Here is a 24329-nt window from a genome sequence, read left to right on the forward strand (position 1 = left end):
CTGTGATTCTCCTGCCTCAGCCTCCTGAGTAGCTGGGATTGCAGGTGCGCACCACCATGCCCAGCTAATTTTTGTATTTTTAGTATAGATGGGGTTTCATCATGTTGGCCAGGATGGTCTCGAACTCCTGACCTCTGGTGATCCACCTGCCTTGGCCTCGCAAAGTGCTAGGATTACAGGTGTGAGCCCCTGTGCCCATCTCAGATTCTTATAATGTCATCTGATTGCCTTCAGCCAGCTGTGCCTATAGCTAGAGACCCCAGCCACAGACAGGAGGGACAGAAGGACCGTCCTTGCAGCTGAGCCAGCATGAGGCACAGCTCCACTTTGGCAACCCGGTGCTCTGCCTGGCTGCAGGCAGCATCTGCAGCTGAGGGTGCAGTTTTTTGTTTTTGTTTTTTAAAGAAAAAGACTGGGCCTGGTGTGGTGGCTCCAGTCTATAATCTCAGAACTTTGAGAGGCCCAGGCAGGAGGGTTGCTTGAGTCCAGGAGTTTGAGACCAGCCTGAGCAACATGGCAAGATCCCGTCTCTGCAAAAATAAAAATCTAGGCATGGTGGTGTGCACCTGTAATCCCAGTTACTCGGGAGGCTTAGGTGGGAGAATGGCTTGAGTCCAGGGGGTCGAGGCGGCAGTGAGCCAAGATAACGCCACTGCACTCCAGCCTGGGTGACACAGCTAGACCCTGTCTCAAAAAAAAAAAGCTGAAAAAGTGAAGTCCTTTCACTTTCACAAATGAAAAAGTCCTTGAAGGCCTCCAAAATTGAGTACTTCAGTGTGAGGGCCCCCTTTGGGGGTTTTGAAAAAAACACAATAACATTTTGCAGCTTGTTATTTTTGTGGCACTAATAAAGACTTGTGAGTGGTTATATCTGTTAGCAGAATATTCCTGGCTAAGTTTTGCTTTTATATAAAGTTCTTTCTTTTTTTTCTGTTCTGAGAGACAAAGGAGGCACAGGAAGTATCACACCTTGAAGGTCATTTTGCAATGGATTTATTGCAGGAGATGACAGACCAAATGGCTCTGGCACACGCACACTTCTCCTGGGCACACCTCCTGGTTGGTCGCTTCCCATGGCCCCTGGGGCCCTCCACGCCTCCCTCCCAGGGCACCCTGGCTTACTGTCCACACTTCATGTACCACCAAGCCCTTTCCTTTCCCGGGCACCACTCCTCAGCAGGGTGACCAGTGACCTACAAGTGCACGTGGCTCAGAACATAAAAGCATCTTCAACATTCGTCACTGAGCCAAACGAAGTGCAGTGTTTGGCTCAAGAGCCCGCGGCAGCCTGCATCCCTATCCACATGTGAGCTGGACCCTGGCGTGTGACCGGAGGGATGGCCGCTCTTCTGTGTCATCCAGCACCCGAAGCAGGGATGTGCCCACGTAGATGAGAAACTGTCCCGTTACCTGGGCGGAGTAGGACAGGAACCGCAGCAGGCTCCTGCAACAGAGGGAGATGGGACACGTTAGCTTGGGATTTTGGGCCAGCGAGAAACAGACAAGATGTGGATACTTCACTTGCCCCACCAAAAGGCATTCCAAGAAGGCCAGGCTCACATTTAGAGCATGGCTGTCTGAGCACTCTCAGGGTACCTGTGTCCCGGGGTTGGCACAGATGTGGCTGCTGCAGCAGTGGGTCTGGCCGGGAGCAGGTTTCTGTGAGCTCCCTGGGGACCCCCGGCTGCTGGCCCAAGACCATCCCAAGAAGCACAGTTCCCACGAGCCACCTGAAGCGTGGCCTGCTTGTTGAGTGGCTGGCAAGCTCTGTGTGGAGCACAGCTGTGCTGTGTCCTAGGCTTCGGGCTGCTAGGCTGTTCTAGGGGCCCTGCTACTGAAATCAGTCAGGTCCGGTGAAAGGACAGGTTGGGCTGAAGGAAAGTTCTAGCAAAAACTGGCATCATGATCCTGTGACCCAGGTGGCTGAGGGTGGCCAGATATTCCAACTTGTTCCCGACATTTTGGCAGGGAAAAGCTTGCCCTGTCCTGGCCTCCCAGTCCTCAGGCTGAGTCTGCATTAGTGTTACATTGGACTTACAACACTCTGCCTCAAGTTCTCATTCTCATTCTCTACCTAGTCCAAAGCTAAAGGATTTCATTCCAGTTTTAAAATCGCTTCCTGGCCGGGCGCGGTGGCTCACGACTGTAATCCCAGCACTTTGGGAGGCCAAGGCAGCCAGATTATGAGGTTAAGGGATCAAGACCATCCTGGCCAACATAGTGAAACCCCTTCTCTAGAAAAAAATACAAAAATTAGCCGGGGTGGTGGTGTGCGCCTGGCATTCCAGCTACTTGGGAGGCTGATGCAGGAGAATCCCTTCAACCCGGGAGGCAAGGTTGCAGTGAGCTGAGGTCTAGCCATTGCACTCTAGCCTGGTGACAGAGCGAGACTCTGTCTCAGAAAAAAAAAAAAAAAATCCCTTCCCTTCCTAAGGGAGGAGCAGGACATTCAGCGGTGGCTGAATGAAATGAAATCCTTTAGCCAAGCTTGGGAAGCTGTCTTGTCAGGAAGCCCACTGCTCCCAGCACCAACAACACAGTCCCCAGCAGGCGGTGCCTCCAGTGTGGGGGCTGTCGTGAGTTCGGTGGCTGTTTGTGATGTCATCGGATCCATCAGAGGATACACATTAGTAACAAGAGGGCTGAACCTGTCTTTCAAGAAAGATTTTGTGGTCAGGTGTGGTGGCTCATGCCTATAATCCCAGCACTTTTGGAGGCTGGGGTGGGAGGATCTCTTGAGCCCCGGAGTTGGAAGCTGCAGTGAGCTATGATTGCACCACTGCACTTCAGCCTGGGCAGCAGAATGAGATCTTGTCTATAAAAAAAAAAAAAAAAAAAAATGGCCAGGCATGGTAGCTCATGCCTGTAATCCCAAGCACTTTGGAAGGCCAAGGTGGGTGGATCACCTGAGGCCAGGAGTTTGAGACCAGCTTGGCCAACATGGTGAAACCCCATGTCTACTAAAAATATAGAAGTTAGGCAGGTGTGGTGGTGTGTGCCTTTAGTCCCAGCTACTCGGGAGGCTGAGGCACAAGAATTGCTTGAACTTGGGAGGCAGAGGTTGCAGTGAGCCAAGATCACTTCACTGCACTCCAGCCTGGGCAAGAGAGTGAGACTCTCTCAAAAAAAAAAAAAAAAAAAAGAAAAAAAGAAAGATGAAAAGAAGAAGAAAAAAGATTTTGCTGAGTAGAATTTTGGGTGAGGTTAGCTTTCTTCATTATACCTTTTTCAGTTGTTGTAACGCTCCTGTCTCACTTTAAAAATCCAAGTGTAGGCCAGGCGCAGTGGCTCACTCCTGTAATCCCAGCAGATTGGGAGGCTGAGGCTGGCAGATCACCTGAGGTGGGGAGTTCGAGACCAGCCTGACCAACATGGAGAAACCCCGTCTCTACTAAAAAGACAAAATTAGTCAGGCATGGTGGTGCATGCCTGTAATCCCAGCTACTCAGGAGGCTAAGGCAAGAGAATCGCTTGAACCTGGGAGGCAGAGGTTGTGGTAAGCCAAGATCCTGCCATTGTACTCTAGCCTGGGCAATAAAAGCAAAATTCCATCTCAAAACAAACAAACAAAACCCAAAAACCAAAAAACCAAAGTCACACACCCTGGCCCACCTCAGGTGAAGCCAGGAGACCCCTGAGAGGAGGGCATTCCCCCTTTGCTGTGCTCAGCACTGATCAGAGCAGTTGTCAAGGCCACGGGGGATGGAACCAACACCCTCAAAGAGAAACGGGCAGTCCTGCCAAGGGGACACGTGGGACCACTGGAATGGCAGCAGTTGCAAAACCTGTAGACTTCAAGACCTTTCTACTGCAGTCAGCTGCTCTCCCATCCACTCTCTCCACAGAGATTAATTCTTTAAGGATCAACAGCAGATTTACCGGAGTAGAAGTAGGTGTATTTAGAGCCTTGGCAACTGTAAAGTGCTTGGAAGCAACTTTCTTATTTTATTTTATTTATTTTTTTTTTGTATATTTATTTATTTATTTATTTTTGAGACCGACTCTTGCTCTGTCGCCCAGGCTGGAGTGCAGTGGCATGGTCTCAGCTCACAGTGGTGGATCTTGGCTCACTGCAACCTCCGCCTCTCAGGGTTAAGCAATTCTCCTGCCTCAGCCTCCCCAGTAGTTGGGACTACAGGAGCCCACCACCATGCCTGGCTAATTTTTGTATACTTAGTAGAGACAGGGTTTCGCCATGTTGGCCAGGGTGATCTTGGACTTCTGGGCTCAAGTGATCTGCTTGCCTCGGCCTCCCAAAGTGCTGGGATCATAGGCCTGAGCCATCACACCCGGCCCAACCTTCTCATTTACAGATGGTAAAAGCAAGCCTCAGAGAAGTTAAGGAATCTGTGAAAGGTCACACAGCTGATTCCTTAGAGCAGGGACTACTGTGTCTCTCAGTTCCAGGTTCAGTGGCAGGGGTGCCACCTGGTTATGGAGCAGGAACACCCAGGAAGGCTCCTTTTGGTCACACGGAATTTGTTTGAATAGGTCTGGGGTATGGTTGGATTGGGAATCCCCTGGGATGCTGTGCAACCAGCCTGGCCCTCATCTTTGGGGTGACAGTGCCCTGGCGTTATGTGGAGAAGACACACGCCCGTGCCACCTTACCGGTGAGGCTGAAGTTATCAGGAGTATAGCAGACACACACAAAAGCATGTGATTCGCCTGGGTCTAGGTGGCCGCTCTATACAAACCCAGCCACAACCTCCACGGCTCTGGTTGTAGTTATCATCACCTAGAATTAAGTGCTCAATTTCTTAAAATAAGTGTGGTTCCTCTTTATGTTTAAATTTACCTTTTGTTCTAATGAATAGTTAATGGTCTTTGGAAGAAACAATTCTGTTTTGGCTGGAGACTTTCTGTTTTGTGAAATGAGCCTGTGGCTTAAGAGTTGACCTGCTTCAGACAACATAGCTCCAAGTGGCCTAACAGTAGCAGCCGGCCTGGGAGCCCAGAGGAACAGGGTGGGAACCCTCGACCTGTGCCACACTGCCTGTAGTCTCCAGACCCCTGAAGGTGACCCCCAGAGTGTGTTACCTCAGCAGGGCCTTGAGTCCTGTGCACCGGATGTCATAGGACACGGAGTACATCTCGTATATGGTGGCCTTCACATTGAGGCAGCCGATGAAGTCCTTGGGTTTCAGCTTGTATAAGTCAAAGGTGACTCTCGCTATTCCCGACCTCTTTGTTGGTGAGCAAGTGGGAACGTGCTGGCTGCCCTGCGACAATCAGAGGAGAACACACTTCAGGAACCTTCGTAACATCATCACTCTGCTCTTATGCCAGCTTCAGATTCTCCTATATGTCCGTTTAAGATCTGTGAGCTGCTCTGTGGCTAATCCATCAAGAGATGCTTTTAGCAGGACCCATCTGTGCATACTACAACTGTGTACAAATAGCCACGGGGCGTCTCTCCCTAATTTGCTTTCAGTTCCGGACTCAGGATGAGTCTGGTGTGGCGTCAGGGCCTAGATTTCAGGACCCCTTTGCTCAGTGGATAGTTATCCCTGACAAGTGGTGGGAACCCACTTGCCCTGGAGGCTACTATGGTTACTTGGTGACATGAGACTCTCCTCTCATGACTATAACACAGTTAGGGTTATGGAGAAGCAGGCAGCATTTGTTCAATTTTATGGGCGGCTACTGGGCAGAAAGTACCAGAATCATATGGCTGAAGTGAGGGGTAGAGCGGGCACCTTCCTGGAGCACTCTTGTTGTAAGAATCTCCCAGGATAAGAGCTGACTCCATGGGAAAGCCCAAAGCCATGCAGCAGACCCCCTGGGTTGGAGGAGGAAGTCAGAGACCTCTACACACCCCCAGTTTTATAAATAGCAACGGAACAGAATTTTCCCTACAAGATGCTTTAAAAATATGAGAGCAAAGCTGCCACACAGTACAAATGCCAGGCCAGGAGCTGTTCTTCCTGAGTGGCTTGTGCCACATACAAATCTTGCAGCACTCAGGATTTGGGTCTAGACAATTGACAGGGTTCCTAGGTCTTGTGAGCCTTCAGGGTTGGGAGTAGCTGAGGCTGTGAATGGTAAATCCACTAATGACAGTGACCTCATGAATGGGGACCTAAAACGTAAATACGTCTGAAATTATCCAAACCCTCCTTGTCATGGCCAGCCTTCTTTATTCCCCTGTTCCCACCATACAGACAAACCCACTTGAGGTTCCAGCTGTAGCCTCTAATTCTGATCATACAGAATTTGTTTGAATAGATGTGGGATATGTATGGATTGGGAATCTGTCTTCTAAAAGCTCTCTCTCCTGTGACACTTTAAAAATATGACAGCAAAGCTGCCTCAAGGTACAAATGAAAGACATTTATCTTTGACGTGAATTTGTCTTTCAAGAATGATTTTTGTGGCCAGGTGCAGTGGCTCATGCCCATAGTCTCAGCACGATGGGGGGTGGGGGCTGGGGCAGGAGGACCTCCTGAACCCCAGGAGGTTGAGGCTGCAGTGAGCTGTGATTGCGTCACTGCCCTCCAGACTGGGAGACAGAGTGAGACCCTCTCCACCCACTTCAAAAAAAAAAGGAAAAAAGAAAAGATTTTGTGAGGTGGAATCTCGGGTGAGGTTGACTTCATTATCCTTTTCTAAGCAGTTGTAGCTGTCTCTTCTGACTTTGAAAATCAAAGCAGAGGCTGGGCATGGTGGCTCACTCCTGTAATGCCAGCACTTTGGGAGGCCAAGGCTGGAGGATGACCTGAGGTCAGGAGTTTGAGACCAGCCTGGCCAACACCCGTCTCTACTCAAAATGCAAAAATTAGCCGGGCATAGTGGTACACGCCTGTAATCCCACCTACTCGGAAGGCTGAGGCAGGAGAATCACTTGAACCCGGGAGGCGGAGGCTGCAGTGAGCCGAGATCGCGCCATTACACTCCAGCCTGGGCGACAGAGTGAGGCTCCATCTCAAAAAGACAAACAAGCAAAAACAAAAAAACCCACCACCACCACCACCAAAAAACCAGTTTAAAAAAAAAAAAATTCAAAGCTGAGGCTGTTTCCTCTCAGCGGCCTCTTGGGAACGCTAGCGAGCCCTCGGCCGGGAAACGTGTTTGGAAAGCTCCGATCCTGGCATCAGAGAGGGCTTCTCCTTCTATCCCGCGCCTCTTTTTCCTGGCCTCATATCCCTTTCAGACTTTTGAAAGTTTTAATTTTACTCTCCCTTAATGTCTTCAGTCTTGGTCTTAAAATTATGATGCCCTCTGGTGGCCTCGCCAGGAGGGGGCTGCGGGGCTGCGCTCTTCCTGAGGGCGCTGCCACCGAGGAGCGAGACAGCTGCTGGCAGCTTCCTGCTCGGGCTGTCTGGTCTCAGTCTACACTGGCTTTGCCCAGAAAGCCCGACAGGTGGCTGGGATCCAGGGAATGGCTGGGCAGCCGAACAGGCCACGAGCCCCCTGGAGCGCGTGGCCAGCGGTGGCATCTACACCTGTGACATCGCACCGCCCCCACCACCCTGCTCTGCAGCCGGGTTCCCAGCGCCCATCACCAACTCCTCCTTGTTAGCCGAGTGTCTCCTTTAGAAAAACAAAATCTGCCTTTCCCATCGCCTACTGCGGCTGTAACAAATGACCAGAAATTCACTGGTTTCAAACCCACACACTAATGCTCTCACACGCCAGGTCTGAGACCAAGCCAGGGCGCAGGGCGCAGGGCTGCCGTGGGGGCTGCAGGACCGGGCCGGGCCCTCGCTTTTCCCAGCTTCTCCGGCGCCTGCCTTGGTAGGTACCCCACATCCCTCCTCCTCCTCTGCCTCTGGCCCTCACTCTCACCTCCTGCCTCCCTCTCATAAGGATCCTTGTGAGGACTTCTTCCTCCCCCAGATAATCCAGGACAAGCCCCCAACCCACCCCAACAGTCTTCACTTAATCCTATATGCCACGGCTGAGATTTAAGACAGGGGTGTCTGTGGGGGCATTATTCTTGCTGCTACACTTTCCTTGAGCAAAAAGCCATGCAGCCCAATATTTGCTTTAAAAGATTTATCTAATTCACCTCCAATTAATTGTCTCATCTACAGACATAATCTCCCCACCTGCGTTTTTTTGTTTTTTTTTTTTTGAAACAGAGTCTCGTGTCCCAGGCTGAACTGCAGTGGCATGATCTCAGCTCACTGCACCCTCTGCCTCCCGGATTCAAGCAATTCTCTGCCTCAGCCTCTGGAGTAGCTGGGATTACAGGCATGCACCACCACACCCAGCTAAATTTTGTATTTTTATTAGAGACAGGGTTTCACCATCTTGGCCAGGCTGGTCTTGAACTCCTGACCTCATGATTTACCAGCCTCGGCCTCCCAAAGTGCTGGGATTACAGGTGTGAGTCACCACACACACCTGGTCCCCACTTGCTTTAAAGATTACATTTTATTCTAAATATTATGCTTTTTTAATTGGTCTGTGGTTTCTTTTCCAGTCAGGAAAATTGTGAGGTTTTATATATATATATATATATATATATGAGTATATGTATAATATACATAAAAGTAACGAACAGGACATAAAAGAAAACATACACACTGCCATCCCTTAGAGATCCCATGCACCTCCAAGTCACCTCTCCCTCCCCTCCTCTCAAGAGGTTTTTATGTCATGCATTTTCACCTTCCTTTTCCCTATTTTCAGAACATGTGTATCTCAAACATTATATCGTTAACTTTGCATATTTTTGAATGATCTATAAATGATTTAATGGAGAGGTTATCAAAGTGTAATCTGGAGACACCCAGGAATCCTGAGGCCCTATCAAGAGGCTTGAGAGGTCAAAATGAGGCCAGGCACGGTGGCTCATTCCTGTAATCCCTACACTTTGGGAGGCTGAGGCAGGTGGATCACATGAGCCCAGGAGTTCAAGATTAGCCTGGGCAACATGGAGATACTCCATCTCTACAAAAAATACAAAAATTTAGCTGGGTGTGGTGGCATGCACCAGTAGTCCTAATTACTCAGGAGGATGAGGTGGCAGGATCCCTTGAGCCCAGGAGGTCAAGGCAGCAGTGAACCAAGATAATGCCACTGCTCTCCAGCCTGAGTGACAGAGCAAGACCCTGTCTTAAAAAAAAAGCAGAGAGAGAGAGAGAGAGGTAATAATCATCACAAGAAGTGCTGTTTCCACTGTACATTTGGAAATCCTGCATAACTCAGTGAATCAGTTTTTCTCAATGACCAATGCCTGCTATTACAAAATCTTCTGCAGGAAAAGGGTCCATTCAAAATGCAAGACAGACCAATGGATTCACTGTAACAGAGGAGGCCAACTTCACTGGTATACCTTCAGATTACACGCTATAGCTGAGCTTTCTGAAAACACCTCAACTAACTACCTTGAAACCATGACTTGGTGAGCTCTGGCATAATGTAAAAAGGAATATCTTTAACTCTCTGAATAGACTATTAAAATCCTCCTCCTTTCCCAGCTGCATATTTGTGTCAGAATGAATTTTCTTCATACTTCCATCAAAATAATATGTTACAATAGACTGAATACAAAAAAGCAGATATAAGAATCTTCTATTAAGCTAGACATTAAAGAAATTTACAAAAATGTAAAAAATGTCATTCCTCAATCTTTTTGTTTTGGAAAATAGTCACTTTTCATAAAAATATGTGAGTCAAGTTAACCTGTATTGGGTAATTACTTTTAATGAATTAATACGTATCTTAAAATTTCTGAATTTTAGTTTCTTTAAAAAAAAAACTCATTAGTAACTTCCAAACAGTTTAAATTTTGAATATTGGCTGGGCATGGTGGCTCACACCTGTAATCCCAGCACTTTGGGAGGCAGAGGTGGTGGACTGCTAGAGCTCAGGATCTTGAAACCAGGAGTTTGAAACCAGCCTGGGCAACATGGCAAAACCTTGTCTCTACAAAAAGATAGAAAAATCAGCCAGGTGTGGTGGCATGTGCCTATAGTCCCAGCTACTTGGGAGGCTGAGGTGGGAGGATTGCTTGAGTGCAGGAGGTAGAGGTAGCTGAGATTATGCCACTGCACTCCGGCCTAAGCGACAGTGCAAGACTGTCTCAAAACAAAAAGCAAACAAACAACAACAAAAAACAAAAATCACAGGGCACGGTGGCTCATGCCTGTAATCCCAGCACTTTGGGAGGCCGAGGCATGTAGATGACCTGAGGTCAGGAGTTCGAGACCAGCCTGGGCAACATGGTGAAAACTCGTCTCTACTAAAAACGCAAAAAAAAAAAAAAAAAAAAAAAAAGCCAGGCATGGTGGCAGGCACTTGTAATTCTAGCTACTTGGGAGGCTGAGTCAGGAGAATAACTTGAACCCAGGAGGCAGAGGATTCAGTGAGCCAAGATCGTGCCATTGCACTCCAGCCTGGGCAACAGAGTGAGACTCAGTCTCAAAAAACCAAAAACCAAAAACCTAAAACCACCAATTTTGACTATTGGGAATATCTATATCTATCTATAGCTTATAGTTTCCCAACCTTGACACTACTTACATTTGAGGCTGGATAAGTCTTTGGTGTCGGGTTGTCCTGTGGATTGTAGGGTGTTTGGTAGCATCTCTGGTCTATACCCACCAGATGTAACAGCCTAACATGTCTTCAGATGTTAATAAGTGTCCCCCAAGGGACAAAGTCTCTGCAGTTGAGAACTGCTGATTGTCAGATGTCTACAGAATTTATTGATATAAACTGGGTGTGGTGGCTTCCGCCTGTAATCCCAGGACTTTGGGAGGCTAGGGCAGGTGTGATCACTTGAGGTCAGGTGTTCGAACCTGGCCAACATGGTGAAACCCTGTCTCTACCAAAAATACAAAAATTAGCCAGGTACGGTGGTGTGCGCCTGTGATCCCAGCTACTTGGGAGGCTAAAGCACAAGAATCGCTTGAGCCAAGATTGCACCACTGCACTCCAGACTAGGTGACAGAGAGGCTATCTCAAAAAAAAAAAACAAAAAAAAAAACCACAACCCAAAACGTATCTATTGATATAACCCACACAATCAAAAGCTGTTGGGGTCCTCATTAATTAATTTTTTTTTGGAGATGAAGTTTCATTCTGTCTCCAGGCTGGAGTGCAGTGGCATGATCTCAGCTCACTGTAACCTCCGCCTCCCAGATTCAAGTGATTCTCCTGCCTCAGCCTCCTGAGTAGCTGGGATTACAGGCGCATGCCACCACGCCCAGCTAATTTTTTAATTTTTAGTAGAGATGGGGTTTCACCATGTTGGCCAGGATGGTTTTGAACTCCTGACATCAGGTGATCAGGCTGCCTCGGCCTTCCAAAATGCTAGGATTATAGGCGTGAACCACCATACCTGGCTCCCCATATCTTAAAAATAAAAAAAATCAAGAAGTTTAGCAATACTAAATCTAATGGTGTAAAAATGGTATCATTGTTTATTCTGGAGATGCCTGTCTCTGTCTCTTGTATCCTCCTTTTTTTTCCTTGAAGTTTGCTCTGTCACCCAGGCTGGAATGCAGTGGTGTGATCATAGCTCACTGCAACCTCAAACTCCTGGGCTCAAGCAGTCCTCTTGCTTCAGCTCCCAAGTATCTGGGACTACAGGTGTGCACCACCATGCCTGGCTAATTTTTCTATTTTTAGTAGAGACAAAGTCTTGCTTTGTTGCCTAGGCTGGTCTTGAACTCCTGGGCTCAAGCAATCCTTCCACCTTGGCCTCACAAAGTGCTGGGATTGCAGGTGTGAGCCACCGTGTGTGACCTCTTTTAGCTCATTTTTAAATTGGATTATTTGCTGTTTTCATAATTGATTTATATGAGTTATATACATTTACTGAATACTAATCTTTTATCAGGTGATGTTGAAAATACTTTCTCCCCATTTCGTGGCTTATTGTTTTACTTCCTTTATAGTGTCTTTTGATGAACAACATTCTTAAATGAATTGATTTCTATCTTTTTTTTTTTTAATGACTCGTGCATTGTGTCTTGTTTTAAAAAAATCCTTCCCTACCTAAGGATGCCAAAAAGAGAGATATTAGATTTCAGTCTGGTCTCTCACATCCTTTGTGTTCCTCACCCCTGTTGCTATGTGTTACATCAGAGGAAATATCTTTCAGATCTTTTATCATTACCTCCAGTTCTGTCTAACCTGAGTCTCCATTTACTTAATTTTAGTTGTTACAATTTTCATTTCCAAAAATTCCATTTATTTCAAATCTGCTTAGTCAGTTCTTATTGTCTCTTGTTCTTTCTAAATTTATTTTTATTTTTTGATACAGGGTCTCCCTCTGTCACCGAGGCTGGAGTGCAATGGCGCAATCGTGACTCTCTGCCTTGACCCCCCAGGAGGCTCAAGTGATTCTCCCATCTCAGCCTCCCAAGTTGCTGGGACTACAAGCATGTACCACTATGCCAGGCTAATTTTTGTACTTTTTGGTAGAGATGGGATTTGCCATTTTGCCCAGGCTGGTGTTTTCTTATTTTTTATTGTTTTGGAGACAGGATATTGCTCTGTCATTCAGGCTGGAGTGCAGTGGTGCGATCATAGTTCATTGCAGCCTCCAACTCCTGGGCTCAAGTGATCCTCCTGCCTCAGCCTCCTGAGTAGCTAGGACTTCAAGGATGTACCACCATGCCCAGCTAATCCTTTAAAAAAAATTTTTTTGGTAGAGATTGGGGTTTTGCTATGTTGCCTAGACTGGTCTTGAATTTCTGACTATTCTTACTTTTGGTTATTTTTAATGTTTCTTTGAGCATTTTATTTATTTATTTAGCCAGTCAAATTTAGCCATGTGTGAGCCTTTCTTTTTCTTTTATTTATTTTTCTTTAAAAAAATTTTTTTTTTTTTTTAACAGACACTGAACTATTTAAGCCAAGAATATAACTACTTCACATGCACTATGAGAATCTAAACTTGGGTCTCTGGAGATCTGCTGCCAGAGCCTGCTTGTTCTAACCTTTGTATGCACAAGATACACCACATTATAGTAATTTTGCATTTGTTATCATACATTAGTTATGTACATTTTAAGTACACTAATTATATACTCTGTATCTGATGATTCCAACATCTGCAGTCCTGGCAGGCCTGACTTTACTGCTTCTGCTTACTCTCACGAATGTGGTGCCTGAGTCCTTACATTCTGTGTTTTGACTGTGAACTTGCATTGTGAAAACATTAGGAATGAAAACTCTTTGAGGCCAGGATGGATGTTCATTCCAAGGGGATCTGCCTATGCTCCTGTTAGTTACCTGGGGCATTATCAACCCTGGAAACAGGGCTGGAGCAAAGATAATCCAATAAGCAAACCCCTCCATTGATGCTACTCCCCCAGATCTCTGAAAACTGAACTCTCAGCTTAGGGTTTGGAACTCAGCAGTGCCTAAATCTTCATAAGGGCAGCTTGTAGGCCAAATTCCCAGGAGAGAGCTCTAAGATTCCCTGCTTTGGGCAGATCTTCAAATCTCACCCCCGACTTTCTGTCAGCTGGAGGCTGTCTCCTGTCCTCCTAGCATCTGTCCCTGAGGCGAGTGGGTACTCACAGGTTGAGGGTCCCCAGAGGAGATGCCTGTGGATCTGCCAGCTTCAGTGTTTGCATTGCTCTCTGGATGCTGGCCTCACAAAATTTTAACCACTGAGGATTTATCTTTTTTGGATATCAGTTTATTATGTGAAAAGATGTTTTAATATTGTGCTTTACATTTTTAGGTGTTTTATAATGGGAAAGTTCATTTATTTATTTATTTTTGAAAGAAAGAAAGAAAGAAAGAGAAAGGGGGAGAGAGAACAGGAGTCATGCTCTATTGCCCAGGCTGGAATGCAATCTAAAAGCTACAATCCTGAGCTGCTAGTAATCGGCCATCTTGGATCTGTCTCTGGGAAAGTTTTTTAAACTATATCATCTATAGTTTTCCCAGAGACAGAAGACTTCATTCTGTCTCTTTACTTTTCTAAATCTCTGTATTCACACATGCGCAGGCATGCACACACTCTCCCTACCTTCCTTGATGGTGTTTACTTCTCCAGCCTTCCAAACTGGTGAAGAGTTGCTAGGTTGATTCCATGCATTTTATGGGATCTGTAGCTACTCACTGGCCAAAGCTTGTTCCTTGGAATTTTTCCTTTATATCAAATAGCCTAAGTTCACAGAGAGACTAAGTTTCCTAGAAACACTTATAAGAATACCTTTGAGGGCAGTGGATCCTGTTGTTAGGTGAATACAAAGTGCATATTTAGAAAGTGGGCAAGTCACACCCAAGTAGGGCGTGTACTTTTGTAAGTAAAAAATCTACCCAACAGCTGTTTGGGTGACAATGTTTTCACTTACTGACATCCACTTCTGTCCTTTTTCCAAGATCATGAAATGTGTGTTGTCTCTCAAGGTCTGAAAGAACTCTTCTGTGTCCACCACGGTGCCATCTTCCTCCAGCACCAGAGTGACCAGTCCAGTGGTGATGAGTAGGGCATCCAGAGTCTAGGTGTGCAACGCATCAGAGAAATGGAGTGAAGCCAGATAGACCATCCAATGACATTTATTAAGTTATAATTTTCAAAAATGTTGGTTGATTTTGATAAAATATTAATGGTAAAGGTAACCTTGATTGGTGTCTATGACTCAGTCTTTGCTCAGAAACAGGGAAGTTAAGAATGTTCTTTTTAAGATGGGGACCCACTCTGTCTTCCAGGCTGGAGTGCAGTGGCTATTCACAGACACAATCACAGTCCATCACAGCCTCAAACTCCTGGGCTCAAGCAATCTTCCTGCCACAGCCTCCTGAGTAGCTGGGACTACAGGTACATGCTACTGTATGTGGTCAGGAAGTTAAGATTTTTAATGGATCTGTCTTCTTAAGATACATGAGATAATGGTTACATTAAATAATTATAATTTCTAAGATTACCTACTTATTTAGATGAATAAAAAGAAACTCCTGCATGTATGCTACTGTAAGAGCTGCAGCCTCGTGTGCATAGCTGAGCGTCTCTCTTGCTTCAGACACCGCGTGTTGGTTGCTTGTTTCTTGTTTCCATGGGTGCCTGAGTCTGAGTTATGCCCCTCTGAGAGGCTGGGATTCTTCCTTATTTGGTGGTCTAGGACGCTGTTCTAGATCTCGGCCTTTATAACCAAAACCAGACTTCCAAAGTCAGCTGCTTCCCTGCATCCTCCCTTGTCAAAGAAACAAAGCGACATTCTCCATTGGTGACTCTTTATTGGTTTTTGTCTCTGTACCTAAATTCTTTATGGTACAGAGATGTAATGTTCCCCTTGATGATTTTTACCTATCCTTTGCCCTCAGAATCTCTGAGGCCAAGAGAGGGTCTGATGAGTTTAACTTGTTGTTTCTCCTTCTTTCTTTTCCTCCTCTTTCATACCAGTTTTATTGATATATAATTCACGTATCATATGATCCACTCATTTAAAGTGTCCAGTGCGGTGGTTTTTGGTATGCTCACAGAGTTGGACCACTGTCACCACACTTAATTTTACAGCACTTTCATCACCCAAGAAAGAAATTGGCAGGCAGTTGGGAAGCTGAAGTGGGAGGATCACTTAAGCCAGGAGTTTGAGGCCAGCCTGGGCAACATGGCAAGATCCTGTCTCAAAAACAGAAAAAAAAAAAAAAGGAACTCCATAACCACCAGCAGTCACTCCCAATGTCTCTCCCCGCTCCGTCCCGGTGAGGTGCTGCTTTTCTTGACCTTTGTGTCCTGACCCTGGCTTAGAGCCCAAGACCACGGCCCTGTGTGAGTGCAGGGCGCCCCTGTGGACTGGGGGAGACGTGTGGGCTGGTGGGCACCTTGCTGATGAGCTCCTGCAGGCTGCTCGCCATCACCCCACGCCGGCTGCTCCTGTCATGATTGGAGACCCGGAAAGGGCGAGCTGGATGCATGAGCGGGGTGAGCAGGACTCGCTTAGTCTGCGAACTCATAAATGTCAGGGGCCTGAAAATGGAGATGAAAAGTTAAAACTTTTTAAAAAGAGTCTCTCAGAAGAAGTTTGAAAGTACACAGAAATGATGCATTTTTAATATTTGCATCTAAAACAAACAAAATCAATGGTTGGGATTATTAAAAATTATATATACACATGTGTACACATATGATCAAAGAAGAAACAAGTAACACATCAAGCCAAAAAACACAGCCGTCTTTATTCCTATTTTACTAAGACATCCAAAGTCCTTGCCAAAACTCTGAGAAGGAATGGTTAGGGAATTCAAGTCAAACAAGAAATAAGAGTTATATTCTGCAAATACGGATGGGTTTTGAAGATTAAAAAAATCCAAAAGAATGATTTCTAGTGGCCATGAAGTAGTTATGCAGAGTCAGAAATTCAGTGCACCCAGACACATGCACATAGCTATATATTTACACAATAAGGGTAAGCCAGAAATCAATTCAAAAGTGTGATATTGGTCACTACAGCAATCAATGAAGTTTCTGAAATCAACTTAGAATGAACCAAGAATAGCAGAACCACTCTTAGAACTGTGGCTACAATCACAAAAGGAGAAGACTCTCAGGGCTTACATCACAGGACACTTTGGAGTAAGTCCACATTTATCAAATAATTAATTCAAATATTTACTTTTTTTTTTTCCTTTTAGGTATTGGGTCTTGCTCTGTTGCCCAGGCCAGTGCAGTGGTGTGATCTCAACTCACTGCAGCCTTGACCTCCTGGGCTCAAGTGATCCTGCTGCCTCAGCCTCCTGAGTAGCTGGGACTACAGGTGCAAGCCACCACGATTGGCTGTTTGTATTTTTGTAGAGACAAGGTCTCACTTTGTTGCCCAGGCTGGTCTTGAACTTCTGGGCTCAAGCAGTCCTCTCTTTTGCCTCAGCCTCCCAGATGAAGCTTTTGATAGCAATTTAAGAAATGCAAAACGTGCTGGACATGGTGGCTCATGCCTGTAATTCCAGTACTTTGGGAGGCCGAGGCAGGAAGATAGCTTGAACCCAGGAGTTTGAGACCAGCCTGGGCAACATAGTGAGACCCTGTCTTTAAAAAGAAAATAAAAATAAAAAATTAGCTGGGTGTGGTGGTGTGCCTATACTCTCATCTACTCAGGAGGCTGAGGTGAGATAATTGCTTGAGTCTGGATGAACTCAGAAGGTCAAGGCTGCAGTGAGCCAAGGTCACATCACTGTACTCCAGCCTGGGTGACAGAGTGAGACTCCAACAGAAAAAATAAAAGCAAAACTGCCTTCAGCACATGATTGCGTGCTTTTAAACCAAAAAGCATGAAGGCATGAAGCTATTTAAAAATAATTCCTGGAGGGGAGACACAGGTGCCCTGCTGCTGCCACTAGAAGGTGGGCCAGTAGAGCAACATGTAGAGCTTTCAGCCAGGACTGCAGACTTTTTTTGTTTGTTTTTTTTGAGATGGAGTCTTGCTCTGTCGCCCAGGCTGGAGTGCAGTGGCATGATCTTAGTCCACTGCAACCTCCGCCTCCCAAGTTCAAGCGATTCTCCTGCCTCAGCCTCCTGAGTAGCTGGGATTACAGGCATGTATCACCATGCCCAATTAATTTTTTGTATTTTTAGTAGAGATGGGGTTTCACCATGATGGCCAAGCTGGTTTCACACTCCTGACCTCAAGTGGTCCACTAGCCTCAGCCTCCCAAAGTGCTAGGATTACAGGCATGAGCCACTGCACCTGGTCAACTTTTTACATTTAGAAAGAGATTCATAATGAAATGATTGCAAATAACGTAATCAGAAATCAGCAAGGGTGAGGTCTCACCTAGAGCCAGGCACCATGATAGTGCCGTCCATGTGACCTCATTCAATCCCAATTCCCCACAGAGCAGCACTGGACACTGCAGTGTCCCCTCACCGGCAGAGCACCCACCAACCGCAGATGCTCGGATAGTGGCTATTTGGACAAATGCTTGTACAAGGACATTCAGGAGAATGAAACCAAGGGTTTATTTTTAGGACAACCTTGAAGAATACACAAAGTAAGCACATCACTGCTTTTAGACTCTTAGAGCAGTTTTTCTAGATTAACTCACTGAACACCAAAATCCTAGGGAACACGTGCATGGATTGCCAATGCCCGTCACCTGTGATTTAGCACTTTTGACACACAGCCATCTCTCCCTGCTTTATTTTCCTTATGAATAAAGGCTTCTTTGTTATATTTCCTGTAATACCTATCTTAGTTCTAGCCACATATATTTTAAATAGTATATTGTCTAACTTGAAGCTCTACAAATGGATCCAAGTGAAAATTCAATGACTTGCCAAATTGTTATATAAAAAACTGATAGTTGGCCGAGTGCAGTGGCTCACGCCTATAATCCCAGCACTTTGGAAGGCTGAGGTGGAAAGACTACTTGAGTCCAAGAATTAGATACCAATCTGGGCAACATAGTGAGACCCTCATCGCTACAAAAAATAAATAAATAAAAATTAGCCAGGCATGGTGGTGCATGCCTGTAGTCCTAGCTACTTGGGAGGCTGAGGCAAGGGGATTGCTTGAGCCCTAGATTGAGGCCACAGTGAGCTGTGATTACATCACTGCACTCCAGCCTGGGCAAAAGAGTGACACTCTGTCTCTAAAACAAACAAATGCAAAAACAAATAACCTGAGAGTAGAGTAACAAGCTGGCTCTCAAAAATCGCCGGGTTGAGTTCATGCTGCCAGCTTGATCCCAGTTTCAGGCTCTCCATAAAAGAGAGTGTTTGTGCTTTCTCCAGGTGTCCAACAAAGTGGCGTTCTAGAACCAGACCGAGGTCATTGGTGAGAATGTGGTCTGGAGTATCCTCGGCCAGATTGACATCAGGGTCTCATAACTGCTCGCATCTGAGCACTTGCCATGGCCAGCAGTGTGTCAGCAATTTCAGCTCCTGTTAATATTAGCTCAATTTTTTTTGCTTTGTTTTTGGAGACAGAATTTCACTCTGTTGCCCAGGCTGGAGTGCAGAGACATGATCTTGGCTCACTACAGCCTCTGCTTCCCAGGTTCAAGCAATTCTCCTGCCTCAGCCTCCCGAGTAGCTGGGATTACAGGTACCCACCTCCATGCCTGGCTAATTTTTGTATTTTTAGTAGAGAAAAGATTTTCACCATGTTGGCCATGCTTGTCTTGAACTCCTGACTTCAAGTGATTTGCCTTCCTCAGCCTCCCAAAGTTCTGGGACTATAGGTGTGAGCCATGATGCCCATCAGTTCAATATTAAGTAATATTAACAAATTATCCTCACAACCTTGCAAGGAAAGCATTGCTCCACTTCACAGATGAGAAAACTGAGGCTCAGAGTGGCTCCTCAAAGTTGCCCAGCTAATAAGAGAAAAAGATGGAACCTGATCCCAGGTCTGTTCAAAGCTAAGACTTTTTTTTTTTTTTTTTTTTTTTGGCTGGGGGAGTATGTTGTTTTGTTATCCGTTCTCTGAACTTCAAATATACATCTATCCAGAACGCTGTGCGGAAGAGCTGCTCTATGGCTGAAAGCACAGCAGTGCTTTGAGTTCATGCCCTCAACGCCTTTCCCTTTTGGGTAGACAAAGTTGCTACACAATTTGTTTTAATGTGGCAAGACCAAGGGAAATGTGCTGGATGGGGATTCTGGGCCTGTCAGAGTGACCTGCCCTCCTTTGCCAGGGACCCACCAAGTAATTCAGAGCCTCGCCTGGCCAGGCTGTGTACCAACACAGCCCGAGGACTGGCACATAGCTTCTGAACTGTCACCCCGATTAAAAGAGTGACAGCAGGGTTCTCAGTTACACAATGCCATGAACAACACTCCTGCACTGACCCCACAGGGAATTCGCACACACTCTCAGCCCTGGTGAGCTGGGGGAGAAGGTGGCAAGAACGGACTGTGTTACATTTCATATTCAGAACTATGGCGTCACCTCCACCTCATCACAGCACCTGAAACTTAAACTAGCTGAAGGCCTCACAAAGAGGGAGAGAAAAAGGTCTGCCTGCCCCTGGATGCCAAACCCTTGTATGTGTGAGCTAGCACCTTGCCTAACCGCTCCTTGGGATCCGCCTTACAGATGGTGAAACCTAGGCCTGGAGAAAGCAGGAGGCAAATCGTCAGGGCAGCAAGTGCTAGACCAGGGTCTGAGCCCAGCTCCAGCTTCCACCCAGCAGTGCGGCAACTGGCCAGAAGACGCGGCTCCTACAGGAGGTAAGGGCCCAGCCTTAGCAACAAGAAAGAGCCTCTCTTCGATCCAAAAGCAGGAAGTCATGACAGTTGTGCACCAGGCTTCTAGAACTGTCTCATGGGGTCTGGTGGTCTATTTCCTACTTTCATACAGCGCCTGTCAGTATGCCATCTATTTACTGAGTTAAAGATGCTAGGCCAAAATCAGAGAAATGGGAGAACACGGTCAATGTCTTCTAATGTGAGGTCCAGCCCCAGTAGTCAAAGGCTCAGCTTTGACCTAGTTTGCCCTGGTCTGGCATCTCCTCATTGGACAAACATGCTCACGCCTTCCTAAGCACCTGTGCTCCAGTGACCTGGCTCAGACGATTAATTCCAAGTTCCTACCGTCTTTTCCTGTTCGACAAGATAAGGGCTGGCAACCATTTCTGGTTCTCCCTGTCTTCACCTGCCCTCAAGATAGCCATCGTCAGTGAAAAAAACCTATTGTTCTCACCTGTAGCATTTCCCAACCAAGAGCTGGGTCACGAACGGAGGAAAGGCTGTTGGGGGTACTGAGAACAGGAAATGTATCCCCCACCTTCTTGTCAAGGAGGAGAGTGAGTGATTTCTGGGTCAAATTATGTAAAATGAAGACCGTTTCATATGTAACACAGAAAGGGGTTAAATGAGATGTTCTGCACGCCAGGCCTATGTAGACCAGTACTCTACAGGTGCCAAATGGGCACTCCCTCTGCTTCAGCTACATAAACAAGACACTGTCTCCGCCCAGCTCACCTCCAGCCCACTGAGTACAGTCATCTCTGTCACTGGCCATCAGCACTGTGCCTAAAAGCAGGGTCACTTAGGATCCTGCATTTAAACACGTCCCACATGAGAACAGCCGCCCCTAATTCCTGTGAAAGTGGGGACAGACAACTGTATGAAACAGAAAGGGAAATAACCCATTCATGGGGAAAATGTGAGGAAACAGGTTGTTTAAGGAAATAGGCAGTTTCAGAGAAATCCAGAGAGGGAAAGTCAGGCTTCATAGAATGCTGTGAAAGGGCATGCCTCCCAGGAACAAGTGGGAAGAGAAGGCTTTGTATTCCTCCTCGAGGGAGGTAGGGTGCCACCAACTTCCAAAAGTGTGTGAAATACACCAAGAAGCCACAGACTGCCGGTAGACCTGAACTCTTCTCCAGTAAAACAAACCTGAGCCCTACAGATAATTAAAAAGCTTTCTTTGTGTGCCACTTATAGAGGAAAAGGGCCCAGGATTAAGTTCTTCCTCAAAGCGAAATATTTTGGTGTTGTGGGTGAGGGGGCAGCAGTGCACGCTCTGTAAGATAGTGCCTGGGAATATTCACGGGGCAGTGATGAGTGAGGGAACCCCACATCTCATCATTAGGAAGGAAAGAAGGCACCCACATGGGAGGAAGAAGCAGTCTATAGGAGTAGGACAGAAGTCAACTGAGCACTGTCACTAAGCCAAGATCAGCAGGGAACGCCAAGGAGGGAAGTGGTGAGGTCAAGCACGGCCATGCAGAGAAGGAAGGGAGGGCTCTGAAAGTGCTCCGCAGGCCTGGAGAAGAGTCCCTGAGCTGTAGGGACAGCGTCAGAGGGTTGTGGGGTCCATGGCAGGAGGCAGAGAAGTGAGTGCTGCCTCAACGAGGCTTCTTGCTGCCTGGCTCCTCTAGGGCTCCCTTGGATGTGACATACACAGGTGGGAGCACACCTGTCCCCCAGATGAACTCGCCCCGACAAGGACTGCCTGGCTCGTGGCTCAGTTCTTCCCAAGCTATCTAAAGGCTTGACATTATCAAGTATTCAATACATGACCATGAAGTCTTTGACCACTTTCCAACTCCATTAAAATAAGAATTTAGATTCAAGAAGCAGAAAGCTGAGAGAGTCACTCATAGAATACTTAATTCCTTACTAATGTCACTAAGAAGACTGTGGTAACATTTGTACTGAAATAGCAGCACAAAACCTAGAGTTCCTTGTTCAAGGAAAGGAAAGATGTGCTAGATAGCTGTGAAAGCAGCCATTTCACATGATGTTTATAACATTTATCAGCTTCATAACGTCAGCCTTTGGCAGGAATGTTATCACTGGCAGGACACATGAGCAGAGCAGATTTGGCTATGACAGTCAACATGCATTGTTGACTTCTTGATGTCTGGAGCTTTGCTCTGAGACCTCAGGCTGCTTTCCTCAAGATCAAGGCCCCTTATGATTCCAGCTGACTAACAAATAGCTGGGTTAAGGTTATACCGTTGCCTACAAGTACCTGATTTTTAAAAATTGTGCACGTTGATTAAGTTCCTTCCTTGGCACAATGCAGTTACTTACTAATAAAAACAGAGTTATGACATCCTGGACCTGGTTTAAATTAAGGAACCCTGAGTGGAGGCAGAAGTCCAGCAAGAGCACAGTTAGCAAACGTGTTAGGACCCGGTCTCTGACTCTTTTGCCTGGACAGGGTTTTAGAGAAAGTCAGGGAAGAACAAGTGTTTTCCCTTCGATGAGAATTACAGATTATTTCAATGGCAGTAGCTCAGCCTGGAAGCGGGTAGATTTTAAAGAACTGCAGCAACAGTTTGTCCCTAACAGGTTAGTCATTCACTCCTGGGACCAGCTGAGCTAGAAGGAATGTGTCCTAGGAGACTCAAGGTTTCCCAGTGTTTCATTTGTCAACAGCTCATAAGCAAGTCACTTTCACTCCACACTTGACCTCATGGAGACCTCACACTGATGCATTTTGCATTTTGGTGAGCTGTTGTAATAGTCAGAGGCAGGGACAGGCTCAGCCTGAATCCTGCTCAGAGGCCAACCAGGATTGGTTAGTGCGAGTCAGCCCATACCTCCTTCCCCCATGCTCCGAGGGAACAGTGGGTGTGTTGTGGATTCACTGGAAAAGTGGTTGGAAGGACGCATTCCAAACTGCTAACAGTCCTCACCTCCTGGGAGTGGGACTGTGGATGGATGTTGTTAGAAGAACACGAAAGAAACAGGGCCCTGACCTTTAGGCCTAAGTGTGTTAATGACCATATACGATGCGGGTGTTTCTTAGCATCTCCGTGCCACTGCCTGACTTGTACTGTAGGCTTGTTTTTAAAGAGAAAGATGCTTCTAACCTGCAGTATATACAACAGCTCCCCTTTAAGAACCAGGGATCGGAAGCTCATAGATCGCCTTTTGTAGCCAGAATCCCCTTCCTTCTACCCACGCAGTCCCTCTGCCTGCCGCACATAACTTACACAATGGGACCCGGCGCCGCTGAACGCCCGCACCTTCAAGCCCGCAAGGGCTTCTCTATCCTTTTCGAGGTACTTGATGTTCAGAGAAACACATCTTAGACCTATACCTTAAAGTAGCTGCCACGCAACGTCTTAGGAGTTTACCAACAAATTAGCTTGGATCTGTTGAGATATGAAGATTAACCCAAGCAGGAAAACAGTCGTGGTCGCCCGTTCAACCACCAACGGGTGGCAAGGCCACCAGAGCGCAGGGAAGCCTCTGCAGGGTCCACTCGCCCCTTGTCCCTCTACCTTCCCCCCAGCCCCTTGGGCAGCGCCTCCGCCCTCGGAAGCCGGCGGCGGGAGGAACGCTTCTCCCAGCACCACCAACCTGGCGGGCTCCGCCAGCCGGGTCCGAGCCTTCCCTCGGAGACCAGAACCCATGCTCCCAGGAAGGGCCAAGCCTGGGCCCCTCCGCGCCCGGCTCCCGCTGCGATTTCCAGGACCCCCAGAAGCCAGATCCCCGACCACCGTGGAGGCGTTGCTCCGGGTTCCTGGGACTGCACCCTCTTCTGCGCCCGCGACTGCAGCAGCGGCCAAAAATGCAGCCACTCGCCGCTGTCACCTGCTCTGCGGACGCCCCCGCACCTCGGAGAGCCACGCCTGGCACTTGCGCCTAGCTGCAAGAGGGGGAGGAGGCGCGGGACGGGCTTGGTCTCTACCTGCGGGCGCGGCTGGACGGCTGCGGCACCAGTGGGGCGGATGAGTGTGTTCGCGGGGTGGTGGAGCGCAAGCGAACGCGGGCAGCAGGGGGACGAGGGGAGCGGAGTACAGTAGGAGAGGCGCACAGGGGACCTGAGGGCGCGGAGCGCAAGGCAACTGGAAGCGCACGGGAATGCGGTGCTCAGGGGATGCGGTGCTCAGGGGGACGCGGGGCTCAGGCGGACGCAGGGGCACTCGCCTGATGAGGGCTCCTGCGTAGTCCAGGGCGGCCTCCATGACGCGGGTCCCCTCGCAGATCTGGAGGCCTCTCTGCCTGCGCC

At 47.3% G+C, this 24329-nt stretch overlaps 1 protein-coding gene across 2 annotated transcripts; it reads right to left on the minus strand.

Moving 5' to 3' along the window:
- Positions 1-977: 977 nt before the first annotated feature.
- CIDEA (cell death inducing DFFA like effector a) lies at positions 978-24321 on the minus strand. Of its 2 annotated transcripts, none has more exons than XM_064378999.1 (5): positions 24248-24321; positions 15742-15886; positions 14271-14417; positions 5041-5222; positions 978-1444 (listed from the first exon to the last, which is right to left on the minus strand). In XM_064378999.1, exons 1-5 carry the CDS (start codon positions 24283-24285, stop codon positions 1297-1299), a joined length of 660 nt encoding a protein of 219 aa, XP_064235069.1. In that variant the 5' UTR covers positions 24286-24321; the 3' UTR covers positions 978-1296. The 2 variants fall into 2 exon arrangements, with proteins under 2 accessions (XP_064235069.1, XP_064235070.1); XM_064379000.1 differs by lacking the exon at positions 24248-24321 and adding an exon at positions 23308-23375.
- Positions 24322-24329: the final 8 nt, after the last annotated feature.

This window comes from Aotus nancymaae, unplaced genomic scaffold, assembly GCF_030222135.1.
Source record: "Aotus nancymaae isolate 86718 unplaced genomic scaffold, 86718_ANA_hifiasm-v0.15.2.pri h1tg000020l, whole genome shotgun sequence".
Classification (NCBI taxonomy): Eukaryota; Metazoa; Chordata; class Mammalia; order Primates; family Aotidae; genus Aotus; species Aotus nancymaae.